Source organism: Delphinapterus leucas, chromosome 4 (assembly GCF_059928025.1).
Source record: "Delphinapterus leucas isolate spDelLeu-1000000601 "Yukka" chromosome 4, BTC_Dleu_Yukka2, whole genome shotgun sequence".
In the NCBI taxonomy this organism is placed as follows: Eukaryota; Metazoa; Chordata; class Mammalia; order Artiodactyla; family Monodontidae; genus Delphinapterus; species Delphinapterus leucas.
Window position 1 is genome coordinate 74895294 of NC_143132.1, and position 17052 is coordinate 74912345.

The following is a 17052-nucleotide window of genomic DNA, read 5'->3' on the forward strand; positions in this document are numbered from 1 at the left end:
GAAGCCCCCCAAATTATTTTTAACACGGATTCTAATTTTGTGAACAACTTCACAACGAAGCAAAGGACACACTGGCTCTTATCTACAACAATCATTCTTCAGAGTAATGTGCCTGGCAAGATCAACTTGGATGATGCTCATAATCATCATAATAGCAGCTGGCATTTACCAAATGGTTACTATGGAGCAGATACTGTCTAAGTATTCTACATATGTTAACTCCTTGACTCCTCACAACAATTTATGATGTAGGCAACACTTTCATCCTTATTTTATAAATGAGAAAACAGGAAGGTTATTAAGCAAACAGCCCAAGGATCGCATAGCTACAAAGTGGTAGAGCCAAGATACATGGGTATCAGAAATGCTTTTTCTAAGGTACTTGCTTACAATTCCTAGTCTAACCTTCTGGCAGGGTCCTAACTAAGGAAATAATTATTTAAGTAAAATTGAGCCCTGCATAAAATCAACAAATAAAATGTTTCATCCATTAAACATTTTCCTTATGGAATCTCTAACTACAGAAGAAGTTAAAAATATTTCACATTCAAACAAATTTTGCCAGTTTTGTTAAATGCTACCTTTGGAAGGAGAACCAGTACCCTCAGACCAACACCATACCAATTAGTAAATTTTTTTGACAGTAGTAACTGGTAGGAGCATTAAGGTTAATCCCAATACAGAGATTAGGAATAAAGAATAAAAGAAGCATAAGGACCAAAGAGAAAGATAGTGGCTGTGATAGGAATAAAACCTAAAATTCCCAGCTCCTAATCCCTTCACATAATGCTTCTTACCCATTTAATTAAATTATATCCTAACCTCGACTGCTTTATTAGGAAGCTGCTTATCAGTCCACTGTTTAAGCTTGATATCCACTGTCGTATTAAAAGTTCCAGAATTCATGGTCTGTGCAGCTGGAAGATAGATGTTCTCAATCACATGAGTTGATACTCTTTCCCACAAAGACTGCTGAAGGATTTCCTCCCTGAAATTAAAAAAAAAAAGTTCCAAGAACACCAAATTCAAATATTAAGCCTTTATAAACAGCTTTATTGAAGTATCAACTTACAATAAATTGTACATATTTAAAGTTTTGATATATGTACATGCCTATGTATCACCGCAATCAAGATAATGAACTTATTCATCGTCCTCAAAAGTTGTAACCACTGGATCTACTTTCTGTCACTACAGCTTAGTTTATTTTCTACAATTTAATATAAATGCAGTCATGTAGCATGTATTCTTATTTTCTCTGTCCTCTTTCATCAGCATAATTACTTTGAGATTCATCCATGTTGTGTGTATATTAATATTTCATTTCCTTTTTTGCTGAGTAATATTCCATTGCATAAATCTGTTTACTTATTCACCTGCTGACGGACATTTGGGCTGTTTCCAGTTGCAGGCTATCACAAATAAAGCTGCTATGAGCATTCAAGTACAAGTCTTTGTATGACATAGGCTCTTGTGCCTCTTGGGCAAATATCTAGGAGTGGAATGGCTGTATCATATAGTAATTATATATTTAACTTTATAAGATACTGCCAAAATGTTTTCCAAATTGGTTGAACCATTTGACATTCTCACCAGAGGAGTATGAGAGTTCTAGATCCTCTACATCTTGCCAACATTTGGTATGATTAGTCATTTTCATTTATGTCACTGTAATAGGTTTACAGTGGTATCTCATTATGGTTTTAATTTGCATTTCCCTAATGACTAATAATTCCAAGTATCTTTTTATGTGTTCATTTACCTAATATTAATACATACTTTATATGTGTTGACTGTGAAGTAGAGTCCAAGACTGTAAACTTCTTGGTATGATTTTAACAATTTATCAGACCACAGCACAAAGCAAAGAGACATTACGGGATATTGCTAGGTAAAATTGTTCAACATTTCATGATAACATAAAGGATGAATGATCAAGCTGAAAATTCCACCTTTTAAAAGACATCTTACAAGAATATGGTTCTCTAAATAGAATAAAGAAAACTACTTCAATCAAGAAAAACTTTGAAATCTCTAGAAAATATTTGGCTTCTCCCAAACTAATCTTTACTGCTACACAGTGCTAAAACATACAAAAACACCGTGTTTATCAAATGATCAGTCTTAGGAGTAACCTCATCTTTTAGGATGCAGTTGCAAAGCTCAGGGCAACAGAAACACCCCCATTCTGTCCAAAAGCCAAACTGCACTTTTCTTGGGTGAGGAGAGCCAACAATTCCTGCCAGGCAAGTTGACTCATACTCACTCAATATTTTGTGTAAAATTAAGTCTATTGAGTCAATGAGCTTAGCTGCAGGTCTTCCCTTGCTAATTTTCAGGTCTTTTTTCCCTTAAAACCAGAAAACAAGAGTATGGGAGGGAGGACAAAACACGTGAAGAAGACAGAGGTACAAACATACAGTTGTAAAATAAATAAGTCATGGGATGTAACATACAGCATGAAGAACATGACCAATAATACTGTAATAACTTTGTATGGGGACAGATGGTTACTAGACTTATCGTGATGACCCTTCCATAATGTATGCAATTGTCAAATCACTATGTAGAGGAGGAGCTTCAAGATGGCGGAAGAGTAAGATGTGGAGATCACGTTCCTCCCCACAAATACATCAGAAACACATCTATATGTGGAACAACTCCTACAGAACACCTACTGAACGCTGTCAGAAGACCTCAGACCTCCCAAAAGGCAAGAAACTCCCTATGTACCTGGGTAGGGCAAACGAAAAAAGAAAAATCAGAGACAAAAGAATAGGGACGGGACCTGCACCAGTGGGAGGGAGCTGTGAAGGAGGAAAGGTTTCCACACACTAAGAAGCCCCTTGGTGGGCGGAGACTGAGGGTGGCGGAGGGGGGTAAGCTTCGGAGCCACGGAGGAGAGCGCAGCAACAGGGGTGCGGAGGGCAAAGTGGAGAGATTCCCGCACAGAGGATCAGAGCCGACCAGCACTCACCAGCCCGAGAGGCTTGTCTGCTCACCCGCCGGGGCGGGCGGGGCTGGGAGTTGAGGCTCCGGCTTCAGTCAGAGCGCCGGGAGAGGACTGGGAGAGGACTGGGGTGGCGGCGTGAACATAGCCTGCAGGGGGTTAGTGCGCCACGGCTAGCCGGGAGGAAGGCCGGGGAAAAGTCTGGACCTGCTGAAGAGGCAAGAGACTTTTTCTTCCCTGTTTCCTGGTGCGCGAGGAGAGAGGATTCAGAGCGCTACTTAAAGAAGCTCCAGAGACGGGCACGAGCCACGGCTATCAGCGCAGACCCCAGAGACGGGCGTGAGACGCCAAGGCTGCTGCTGCCGCCACCAAGAAGCCTGTGTGCGAGCACAGCTCACTATCCACACCTCCCCTCCTGGGAGCCTGTGCAGCCCGCCACTGCCAGGGTACTGGGGCCCAGGGACAACTTCCCCGGGAGAACACACGGCGCGCCTCAGGCTGGTATAACGTCAGGCCGGCCTCTGCCACCGCAGGCTCGCCCCACACTCCGTGCCCCTTCCCCACCCGCCCCCCACCCCCAGCCTAAGTGAGCCAGAGCCCCTGAAGCAGCTGCTCCGTTAACCCCGTCCTGTCTGAGTGAAGAACAGACGGCCTCAGGCGACCTACACGCAGAGGCGGGGCCAAATCCAAAGCTGAACGCCGGGAGCTGTGGGAACAAAGAAGAGAAAAGGAAATCTCTCCCAGCAGCCTCAGGAGCAGCGGATTAAATCTCCACAATCAACTTGATGTACCCTGCATCTGTAGAATACCTGAATAGGCAACAAATCATCCCAAATTGAGGAGGTGGACTTTGGGGGCAACGATATATATATATTTTTTCCCGTTTTCCATTTTTGTGAGGGTGTATGTGTCTGCTTCTGTGTGTGATTTTGTCTGTACAGCTTTGCTTTTACCATTTGTCCTAGGGTTCTGTCTGTCCGTTTGTTTTTTTTAATTACTTAAGAAAACGTTTTTTCTTAATAATTTTTTTTAATAACTTTATTTTACTTTATTTTATTTTATCTTCTTCTTTCTTTCTATTTTTTCTCCCTTTTATTCTGAGCTGTATGGAGGACAGGCTCTTTGGTGCTCCAGCTAGGCATCAGGGCTGTGCCACTGAGGTGGGAGAGCCAAGTTCAGGACACTGGTCCACAAGAGACCTCCCAGCTCCACATAATATCAAACAGTGAAAATCTCCCAGAGATCTCCATCTCAAAGCCAAGACCAGTTCCACTCAACGACCAGCAAGTTACAGTGCTGGACACTCTATGCCAAACAACTAGCAAGATAGGAACACAACTCTATCCATTAGCACAGAGGCTGCCTAAAATCATAATAAGGCTACAGACACCCCAAAACACACCACCAGACATGGACCTGCCCACCAGAAAGACAAGATCCAGCCTCATCCACCAGAACACAGGCACCAGTCCCCTCCACCAGGAAGCCTACACAACCCACTGAACCAACCTTAGCCACTGGGGACAGACACCAAAAACAATGGGAACTACGAACCTGCAGCCTGCAAAAAGAATACCCCAAACACAGTAAGTTAAGCAAAATGAGAAACACACAGCAGATGAAGGAGCAAGATAAAAACCCACCAGACCTAACAAATGAAGAGGAAACAGGCAGTCTACCTGAAAAAGAATTCAGAATAATGATAGTAAAGATGATCCAAAATCCTGGAAATAGAATGGAGAAAATACAAGAAACGTTTAACAAGGAACTAGAAGAACTAAAGAGCACACAAACAATGATGAACAACACAATAAATGAAATTAAAAATTCTCTCGAAGAGATCAATAGCAGAATAACTGAGGCAGAAGAACCAATACGTGACCTGGAAGATAAAATACTGGAAATAACTACTGCAGAGCAGAATAAAGAAAAAAGAATGAAAAGAATTGAGGACACTCTCAGCGACCTCTGGGACACCATTAAACGCACCAACATTCGAATTATAGGGGTCCCAGAAGAAGAAGAGATAAAGAAAGGGACTCAGAAAGTATTTGAAGAGATTATAGTTGAAAACTTCCCTAATATGGGAAAGGAAATAGTTAATCAAGCCCAGGAAGCACAGAGAGTCCCATACAGGATAAATCCAAGGAGAAATAGGCCAAGACACATATTAATCAAACTATCAAAAATTAAATACAAAGAAAACATATTAAAAGCAGCAAGGGAAAAACAACAAGTAACCCACAGGGGAATCCGCATAAGGTCAACAGCTGATCTTTCAGCAGAAACTCTGCAAGCCAGAAGGGAGTGGCAGGACATATTTAAAGTGATGAAAGAGAAAAACCTACAACCAAGATTACTCTACTCAGCAAGAATCTCATTCAGATTTGACAGAGAAATTAAAAGCTCTACAGACAAGCAAAAGCTGAGAGACTTCAGCACCACCAAACCAGCTTTACAACAAATGCTGAAGGACCTTCTCTAGGCAGGAAACACAAGAGAAGGAAAAGACCTACAATAACAAACACAAAACAATTAAGAAAATGGTAATAGGAACATGCATATCGATAGTTACCTTAAATGTAAACGCATTAAATGCTCCAACCAAAAGACATACACTGGCTGAATGGATACAAAAACAAGACCCGTATATATGCTGTCTACAAGAGACCCACTTCAGACCTAGGGACACATACAGACTGAAAGTGAGGGGATGGAAAAAGATATTCCATGCAAATGGAAATCAAAAGAAAGCTGGCGTAGCAATTCTTATATCAGACAAAAGAGACGTTAAAATAAAGAGTATTACAAGAGACAAAGAAGGACAATACATAATGGTCAAGGGATCAATCCAAGAAGAAGATGTAACAATTGTAAATATTTATGCACTCAACATAGGAGCACCTCAATACATAAGGCAAATACTAACAGCCATAAAAGGGGAAATCGACAGTAACACAATTAGAGTAGGGGACTTTAACACCCCACATTCACCAATGCACAGATCATCTAAAATGAAAATAAGGAAACACAAGCTTTAAATGATACATTAAACAAGATGGACTTAATTGATATTTATAGGACATTCCATCCAAAAACAATACACACTCTTCTCAAGTGCTCATGGAACATTCTCCAGGATAGATCACATCTTGGGTCACAAATCAAGCCTTGGTAAATTTAAGAAAATTGAAATCGTACCAAGTATCTTTTCCAACCACAGTGCTATGAGACTACATATCAATTACAGGAAAAAATCTGTAAGAAATACAAACACATGGAGGCTAAACAACACACTACTTAATAGCCAAGAGATCAATGAAGAAATGAAAGAGGAAATCAAAACATACCTAGAAACAAATGACAATGAAAACACAATGACCCAAAACCTACGGGATGCAGCAAAAGCAGTTCTAAGAGGGAAGTTCATAGCTATACAAGCCTACCTTAAGAAACAAGAAACATCTCAAATAAACAACCTAACCTTACACCTAAAGCAATTAGAGAAAGAAGAACCAAAAAACCCCAAAGTTAGCAGAAGGAAAGAGATCATAAAGATCAGATCAGAAATAAATGAAAAAGAAATGAAGGAAAAGATAGCAAAGATCAATAAGACTAAAAGCTGGTTCTATGAGAAGATAAACAAAATTGATAAACCATTAGCCAGGAGAGAAGACTCAAATCAAAAGAATTAGAAATGCAAAAGGAGAAGTAACAACTGACACTGCAGAAATACAAAGGATCATGAGAGATTACCACAAGCAACTCTATGGCAATAAAATGGACAACCTGGAAAAAATAGACAAATTCTTAGAAATGCACAACCTGCTGAGACTGAAGCAGGAAGAAACAGAAAGTATGAACAGACCAATCACAAGCACTGAAATTGAAACTGTGATTAAAAATCTTCCAACAAACAAAAGCCCAGGACCAGATGGCTTCACAGGCGAATTCTATCAAACATTTAGAGAAGAGCTAACACCTATCCTTCTCAAACTCTTCCAAATATAGCAGAGGTAGGAACACTTCCAAACTCATTCTATGAGGCCACCATAACTCTGATACCAAAACCAGATAAAGATGTCACAAAGAAAGAAAACTACAGGCCAATATCACTGATGAACATAGATGCAAAAATCCTCAACAAAATACTAGCAAACACTATCCAACAGCACATTAATAGGATCATACACCATGAGCAAGTGGGGTTTATCCCAGGAATGCAAGGATTCTTCAATATACGCAAATCAATCAACATGAAACACCATATTAACAAACTGAAGGAGAAAACCATATGATCATCTCAACAGATGCAGAAAAAGCTTTTGACAAAATTCAACACCGATTTATGATAAAAGCTCTCCAGAAAGTGGGCATAGAGGGAACCTACCTCAACATAATAAAGGCCATATACAACAAACCCAAAGCAAACATCATTCTCAATGGTGAAAAACTGAAAGCATTTCTTCTAAGATCAGGAACAAGACAAGGATGTCCACTCTCACCACTATTATTCAACATAGTTTTGGAAGTGCTAGCCACAGTAATCAGAGTAGAAAATGAAATAAAAGGAATACAAATTGGAAAAGAAAAAGTAAAACTGTCACTGTTTGCAGATGACATGATTCTATACATAGAGAATCGTAAAGATGCCACCAGAAAACTACTAGGACTAATCAATGAATTTGGTAAAGTAGCAGGATACAAAGTTAATGCACAGAAACATCTTGCATTCCTACACACTAATGATGAAAAATGTGAAAGTGCAATTAAGAAAACACTCCCATTTACCACTGCAACAAAAAGAATAAAATATCTAGGAATAAAGCTACCTAAGGAGACAAAAGACCTATATGCAGAAAATTATAAGACACTGATGAAAGAAATTAAAGATGATACAAATAGATGGAGAGATATACCATGTTCTTGGATTGGAACAATCAACACTGTGAAAATGACTCTACTACCCAAAGCAATCTACAGATTCAATGCAATCCCTATCAAACTACCACTGGCATTTTTCACAGAACTAAAACAAAAAATTTCACAATTTGTATGGAAACACAAAAGACCCCAAATAGCCAAAGCAATCTTGAGAAAGAAAAACGGAGCTGGAGGAATCAGGTTCCCTGACTTCAGACTATACTACAAAGCTACAGTAATCAAGACAGTATGGTACTGGCACAAAAACAGAAAGATAGATCAATGGAACAGGACAGAAAGCCCAGAGAAAAACCCACGCACATATGGTCACCTTATCTTTGATAAAGGAGGCAGGAATGTACAGTGGAGAAAGGACAGCCTCTTCAGTAAGTGGTGCTGGGAAAACTGGACAGGTACATGTAAAAGTATGAGATTAGAACACTCCCTAACACCATACACAAAAATAAGCTCAAAATGGATTAAAGACCTAAATGTAAGGCCAGAAACTAACAAACTGTTAGAGGAAAACATAGGCAGGACACCCTATGACATAAATCACAGCAAGATCCTTTTTGACCCCCCTCCTAGAGAAATGGAAATAAAAACAAAAATAAACAAATGGGACCTAATGAATCTTCAAAGCCTTTTGCACAGCAAAGGAAACCATAAACAAGACCAAAAGACAACCCTCAGAATGGGAGAAAATATTTGCAAATGAAGCAACTGACAAAGGATTAATCTCCAAAATATATAAGCAGCTCATGCAGCTCAATAACAAAAAAACAAACAACCCAATCCAAAAATGGGCAGAAGACCTAAATAGACATTTCTCCAAAGAAGATATACAGATTGCTGCCAACAAACACATGAAAGAATGCTCAACATCATTAATCATTAGAGAAATGCAAATCAAAACTACAATGAGATATCATCTCACACCAGTCAGAATGGCCACCATCAAAAAATCTACAAACAATAAATGCTGGATAGGGTGTGGAGAAAAGGGAACCCTCTTGCACTGTTGGTGGGAATGTAAATTGATACAACCACTATGGAGAACAGTATGGAATTTCCTCAAAAAACTCAAAACAGGAGTACCATACGACCCCGCAATCCCACTACTGGGCATATACCCTGAGAAAACCATAATTCAAAAAGAGTCATGTACCAAAATGTTCATTGCAGCTCTATTTACAATAGCCAGGAGATGGAAACAACCTAAGTGTCCATCATCGGATGAATGGATAAAGAAGATGTGGCACATATATACAATGGAATATTACTCAACCATAAAAAGAAACGAAATTGAGTTATTTGTAGTGAGGTGGATGGACCTAGAGACTGTCATACAGAGTGAAGTAAGTCAGAAAGAGAAAAACAAATACCGTATGCTAACATATATATATGGAATCTAAAAAAAAAAAAAGAAAATGATCAGGAGAACCTAGGAGCAAGACGGGAATAAAGATGCAGACCTACTAGAGAATGTACTTGAGGATACAGGGAGAGGGAAGGGTAAGCTGGGACAAAGTGAGAGAGTGGCATGGACATATATACACTACCATACGTAAAACAGATAGCTAGTGGGAAGCGGCCACATAGCACAGGGAGATCAGCTCGGTGGTTTGTGACCACCTAGAGGGGTGGGATAGGGAGGGTAGGAGGGAGGGAGATGCAAGAGGGAAGAGATATGGTGACATATGTATATGTATAACTGATTCACTTTGTTATAAAGCAGAAACTGACACGTCATTGTAAAGCAATTATACTCTAATAAAGATGTTAAAAAAACACTATGTAGTGCACTGAAACTAACATAATATTGTATGTCAACTATATTTCAATAAAAACAAAAGGAAGGAAAGAAGGGAGGAAGGAAGGAAAGAAGGAAAGAGAGACAGAAAGAATATGCGGAGAGAATACACCACTGAGGATCAAAGGACAAAGTCCATTTAGTCACGGCATTAATAACAGATAATGGGAGAATTTTAAGAGCAAGGCGGAAGAAAAGAAGTTTGTCAGGGCCATCTATTCAGACAATTTTAAACACAAACTCAAGATATCTGAAAGATGAACAAAAAATCAGGATACAGCCTCTGATCACGAAGGCCTTTTGCTGCTCCTGCCTCAGAACAGACATGGTCTGTTAATCTCTTCCTAGGAGTCTATGGGACAGGACTGTACAACCCAGACACCCTTTCAAGGAGATCATAACAAAATTCCACACCACCAAATTCTGACAAGCCTTAGGTAACTTTCTCAAAGGAGGCTGCAGCTTCCCAATCCACCAAAGGTGGCTGCTGTCACTTATCCTTACCCAGCTCACTTGCCCTTTCATCACTAAGCTGCTGTCCTCTGTCCAGACTCCCCCTGCTCCCCTCCATCACAATAACTTTTATTGTGCCTCCAATACCTTGTTCCATAACAAACAAACCATTTTATATTCTCATTCTTTCCCTTTTCCTTGCATCTTCAAACCTTTCCTGACCCTCTCTTACAGGCAGTAACTGTCCTCAAATTCTGCTGCCTGGAAGCTGCTCATTAGCTGAATGTGCTTCAGAGTCAGGAAGTGGATGTTCTCCTTACCCCACAATCTCTCTTCCAGACCATTAGTCCTCTACTCACATCGACCAGTTCCCCCAGTATATATTCTAGGTGATTGTAGACTTCTTCTCTAAGTTTTGCCATCGTCCAGGGATAAATACCACTAATACATAAAATACAACTACCATTATAGTTCTATTTATCACCCCCTTTATCTCCTGAACTTTACCTATATGCCCTTTTAATTAAATTTTTTTTCAAAATAAAAATTTCTTCTTTTAAAGCAGAGGACTTACTCCATATAATTTAAAACCAATACAGAAAAAGAAGTCCTCCATAATGTCTCTTTCACTAAATGACCACTATTCACAGCTTAATTTATCATTAAAAATATTCAATGCCTACATTACTATTTGTGTGTGTTTACACAGGTGATATTACACATACTGTTTAATAACTATAATATTAAAGTATATTGTACATAGTTTTCCATGTTGACATCCTACATTTTTCAATGGCTGCATAGTAATCCACTCTATGGATAAATCAAATATTATGTAATTACAAATAAAAACACAAGTTTTCAATTTTTTACACTTATAAACAAAACCATGGTGAAGATTCTTATGTGTTCATCTTCGTCAAAAATATATTCATTTCAATAGAGCCCTAGCAATATAATTACTGGATATAGATGTACTCAGTGTTTAAATGACTCCTCTTCTCCATTACCTACACATCCAATCACTAAATCCTGTCAATTCTATCCTCTAGGTAACCTCTCAAATATCTCAAAAATGTCTCCTCTTCTCCACCTACACAACCACTATTCAAGTTCAAGCCACTATCTCTTCTGGTCTAGATTATTTCAACAGTCAACTGTCTCCTTGCTCAGTTTTCTCCATCTGTATTCCACTTTCCCTACTACAAAAATCTTTTTAAACTGCAAATCTGCCTAAACTTCTTCATTGGCCCTCACTGGTTGTGGGATAAATTTCAAGCTTCTAAACATGGTTTCTAAGGCCCTTAATCATCGATATCTTGCTTATAGCCACCGTTTCATCTTCTTCCTCTTGCCTCCTTCTATGCTAAAGCCATAGGTACCTGTCTTCAGTTACCTGTGTCACTTTTCTTGCTCTCACCTCTTGGCCTCTGCAATATTCTGGTCACTGCCTTTACCTAGCATCTATTCACTCTTTAAATCTCAAATTATAAGAAATCTTTCTTGATTCCTTACATCTGAGGGTACTTAACTGTGCATTCCCATGTTCCTTTCATTCTTTTAACTTCAACAAAATAAACTTAATACTTTTCACCAAAAATTGTATGTATACTGCAATACCATTTTTAAGTGTATTTCTAGAAATTCTGCCAGCTATCCTTCTAAATAAGGATAAAATAACTATCTCCTGCTTAGTGTCCGTAATCGACTCCTAAAGATCAAGTATATTGTGTGAAAGCGCTGAGAGCCTATTTCTTACTCTAATGAATCATATGTCAAATCTAAACCTCCAATAACTTTCTTAAAATATGACTGAAGTATAGAATGACAAAATGCTTGTAACAGTGTTTCCAGATTATAAATACAGATCAAACAGTCCTGTGACTTAAATAATTATAAACATCTTAGAGGTGTATCCTAAAATGTCACATAAGGCATTAAGCAGCAAAAAGATACTACCTGATACAACATCAACTGTGTCACAAAAATAAAACATTTTGGGTGCAATGCAGTTGAAATCAATGTGGCACAAACAGCTAAGATTAGGACCTGCTATTTTGATCTATGTTTGTGTTAAGCTACAGCGTCAGGGGAAAAAGGGTGCGGCGGAGGTGGAGGAGCGGTGATGAAAAGATCCAGCAGCTCAAAGAATAAATCTCTAGCAGCCAGATGTCCTAGTTCTCTCCCTTGTCTTCTCAATAGGCAATCTGGCAATATAGGTTTCTTGTCCCTTCACAAATTCCCTTCACCACCCGTGTGTTAAGTAAATTAGATTTATCTTCAAGGCTTGCTTAAGTGTAGGTACACTTTGATTTCAGACTTGCTCTGTCCAAACAAAACTAACCATTCCATTTGATGATGCCAGAAATTCAGAGAGGCACCACATTTTTCTCCCATAAATAGCATTATGAGTTATCATAGTTTACAAATCACTTTTTCTGTACATTATCTTCATACAACCTAGTAAGTAGTACTATTCATTCTGTGTGTATGTGTATATGTATATACTATACACATACATACATATATACACACACACATATCTCTTGCAAACTTCAAAAGCTGGATGACTTATAGAAAGCCATAGAACTGGCTTAAAATACTAATGATAACAAGTTTTTTTTGTATATATATATATATATATATATATATATGATTAATCAATCAACAAATACAGATAAGATCAGAATTCTTTTTTCAATAAGGAGAGAGATTAAAAATAGGCAAATTTTGACTACTTGAAGAGAGAAAAGGGTTCACTACTGAGGAAGAAAGGGCACCAACATAAGGAAACTAGTAGTACTGAATACAAACTTAAGGACTGGACACTACTGTCTAAGTTCCATTTTGATAATCTTCAACTGAGCAAATATAAGAGTTACAGAAACTATTCATAATAAATGGCAGTTCTGCTCCAAGCATAATAAATTCTTAAAATACTACAGACTTCATTATAAAGATAATTTTTATATAAGGGACTTGTTAATTAAAATATGATTATAAAAATTTTAAATTTAAGCTATTTATACATAGCTTGCTTGAGGTACATGGAAACTATTTTGGTTACTGCCATTCCAACATATTTAAGAGTGCCAATATTTACATAAAACATAAATTGAAGGTGACACCTGGTCCTAAAAGCGATTTGCATGAGTATTTTTCAAAAGAATGCATTTACCTGCTATTTAAAAAAAAAATCTCAAATAGGATTCAATTTCAAATGTGATTTGTACAAAACATATCAGACACATATTACAAAAGCACCAGTGTTCTTATGCAGATGTGAGAATTTGAAAGTAATATACTCTTCTCCGTTTACAAATCAATTTTCTCTGTAGTTTTGTTCTCTACGTGTAATCCAACAAGAGCAACCGGTTTTGTTAGACTGTTTGATACTTAGCTAAAGCACAATTTGATAAAACTTTTACCTAAATGATTTTATAGAAATCAAAATTATGTATTTATTAAGTATAAGATAAGGAAAAACCTAAGATGAATGAAGATTTCAAAAGCGCATGAGAGGGCTTCCCTGGTGGCGCAGTGGTTGAGAGTCCGCCTGCCGATATAGGGGACACGGGTTCATGCCCCGGTCCGGGAAGATCCCACATGCCGCGGAGCGGCTGGGCCCGTTGAGCCATGGCCACTGAGCCTGCGCGTCCGGAGCCTGTGCTCCGCAACGGGAGAGGCCACAACAGTGAGAGGCCCGCGTACCGCAAAAAAAAAAAAAAAAAAAAGAGCATGGAGAAAGTTATCTTTCGGAATATCTCTTCTCAGACATACAGAATAAATACATAATTCATTATACTTAAAATATTTAATTGGTTAGACTAGGATAGTGGTTAGATTTTGCAAAAAAACATACCTTTATGTTCTTGCCTATTTACTAAGTGTTTGGGGGGACAGGCCAAGGCTACAATAAATCATTGCTTTATCAATCTAAGTTTTAGTATTCCATTATAATTCACATAGTAAAGTCTTTGAGAAAAGGTCAAATACTCACCAATGTTTTGGTGTAACCTGGCTCAGACTGATAACTTCATCGAGGATTTCATTTTTAGCTTTTTCAAACAGTTCGTCCTAGGCAATATAGATACACGTAAGTAAGATTTTCATAAGACAGTCAATTTGCCCTGCCATGATTTTCAGAGATAACTAAAAGGAAGGCCTCTGACAAGCTACTGGCTGGACTTAGATTTGAAGCATGCCTGACCAACAAGTAACGCTCTTCTCTTCTAGTCTCTTTCTTTAGGAATGCCAATATCCAGATAAGGACAAAGACACTGACACACGTCTACCTTATTCAACTCTGAATGCAGTTTTTCACGGAACATTTGTTCAGATAAGTTTTTTACGTAACAAACATTATGTGAAAGTTACCAGCGCACATTAATTTAGTGTATTACTACTGATGGCATTTTATAATCAAGGAAAACCAATACTTAAGACCTATTAACTTAGAGTATAAACAGTGAAAAGGTTAAAAAGCTGATATATAATTTTTAAGTTTACATTACATAAATATGTTAATTTATAAGACCTTGAAAGACTATTCTTCACCTTTTCAGAAAAAGATTTTGAATACTTGTTTGGATATCCTATGATCCCTAATTACTTTTTTTATTATGTAATAAATAATTTAAGTTATTTGTAAAAGTGACAACTGTTTGTGGAAATGTATTCTTGCAACTCTAAATTAGTAATCATGGTTAAAACCAAAACAATTTAGCTTACCAGATTTTGCTTGTCAACATAAATTTTGTTAGAGCACAATACTAAATTAGATATCTACAGAATACATGAGGTACATAAATATTACCCGGTCAAGTTCTCGCAGGCGAGGATAGTTATTCTTCCACTCAGTTTCAAGGTTAAAACGTGTTGCTGAGGAAGAAGGAAAAATGCTCAAGCTTGAGGATTCGCTTCAGTTCCAGATGCAGTGGTTAAAGGCTATCTCTCACATATCTGCTATATTAACTGAATTTCTGAGTGTGCACAGATAGCTCCTGAGTACTCTGGGCTCTCAATATCTCAGAATAGCATTATTACAACAGTTTTCCAAACTAATCCCTTTGACTTTTGTTTCTCCATTTTCAATCCACAAAGCACACAGCTGACACAATTTAGTACAGCTGCTAAGAGCATGGGACTCTGAAGTCATACCACCAACTCAATCCTGATTTTGAACCCCATTCAAACCCTGGGTCTATTATCTATTACTGTTTGATGCTGGGTGTGTTACTTAGGTAAATTATTCTCTGCCTCAGTTTGCTCTTCTGTAAGATGAGAATGACACTTACAAGGTTGCTGAGGGACTAATGGGATAAATAGGTAGGCCTTCCTAATGAGAAAATGGGCGGAGGATATACTCTCACCAAATGAAACTACGGAAGCAAGCAAAGCCATGGAACCAGAAAGCATGGTATTCAGGAACCAGTACAACGTAGCTGAAAGTACACTGTCTGCTCTGCTTCCCAACACATTTCCTCTCTTTCCTCTAAAAAGGCAGAATCTGAGTTCTCTATAGTTATACTAGGTTCTTTCTCCCAAACACTACTGCAAACTTTCTATTTAAATTTTGTAATGTTCTCCTAGCAATGTTTCCCCTGAAAAGAAAAATCCTGCTCTCATACAACTGAAGATTTGTAGTTTTCCTTTTCCTACATACTATCTTATAGTAAATGAATGAAAAGCAACTGTTAAAGCAAAGGAAGTAAAGAATCTGATGGATGCCCAAGACTGCCAGCTAATAAAATATCTAAATTTGAGAGTTTATTTTAAAAACCCAACTTACCTTTGAAACTGTCGGCCTGTTGTTCAACTGACTCTCGTACCATTTTCCAAAAGCAGTCCGAAACAGCAAGGCTGAGATTTCTTGTAGTCACTTGGTGTGCCTTTAGCATGCTTGTCCTACAAAACAATAACCAGAGCTAAAGTATATTAAAGTGGCAGAAAGGACAATACTATCACCAAGTTTGAGAATGTGCTTGTTATAACATAATGAGAATAGCCACTTAAATCATTTTATACTAGGGCGGTCCAATGAACTTTCTGTGATGAGGAAAGTAATCTATACCCGTGCTGTCCAATATGGTAGCTACTAGTCACATGGGGTTATTGACCCCTTGAAATGTGTGGCTAGTGTGACTGAGGAACTCACATTTTCCTTCTATTTAATGCTAACTAATTTAAATTTAGAGACTTCCCTGGTGGTACAGTGGTTAAGAGTCTGCCTGTCAGTGTAGGGGACATGGGTTCGAGCCCCAGTGTGGGAGGATCCCACACGCCGCAGAGCAACTAAGCCCATGAGCCACAACTACTGAGCCTGTGCTCTAGAGCCCGAGAGCCACAACTACTGAAGCCCACGCCACCTAGAGCCCGTGCTCCGCAACAAGAGAAACCACTGCAATGAGAAGCCCGTGCACTGCAACAAAGAGTAGCCACTGCCTGCTGAAACTAGAGAAAACACGTGTGCAGCAACAAAGACCCAACACAGCCAAAAATAAATAAATAAATTTAAACAAGCACACAAGGCTAGTGACAACTATATTGGATAGCATAGTTCTACCCACTTGCCAGCTCCCAACCCAACAGACAATTCTCAAGACTACGTGTGAAAAGACGACCCTGACTTACTATACTAATATAGAGGCAAACGCACTCTTCCAGTTCAAGAGACTCTCTACATGTTATAATGTTTTAAAATTCAGTTGCCCTTTAGCTTTTCCTCATTGCTTTTCTGTCAGTATCTTATTTTCTGTTAATTTCTGTCAATATCTATTTAAGGACACCCCTTTCACACTCCCACCCCTCACTCCAACTTTCCCCAATACTGTAAGAGAAATGTGTACACGCATTTAAACATATAAGTGTTGATTTTAAAAAATCACCTTATAAGTAAAACAACTTAAGTGGT

The 17052-nt window shown here is 38.3% G+C and overlaps 1 protein-coding gene across 6 annotated transcripts in view; it reads right to left on the minus strand.

Annotated features, from left to right (window-relative positions):
* Positions 1 to 17052, minus strand: part of OPA1 (OPA1 mitochondrial dynamin like GTPase) — a 92943-nt gene that overhangs the window by 39894 nt on the left and 35997 nt on the right. For all 6 annotated transcript variants that reach the window (XM_022569444.3, XM_022569412.3, XM_022569418.3 and 3 more), the window contains 4 exons: positions 15931 to 16046; positions 14956 to 15020; positions 14140 to 14216; positions 823 to 988 (listed from right to left, as the gene is read on the minus strand). In XM_022569444.3, coding sequence (XP_022425152.1) covers positions 823 to 988; positions 14140 to 14216; positions 14956 to 15020; positions 15931 to 16046 — 424 coding nt within the window. The remainder of the gene's footprint in view (positions 1 to 822; positions 989 to 14139; positions 14217 to 14955; positions 15021 to 15930; positions 16047 to 17052) is intronic.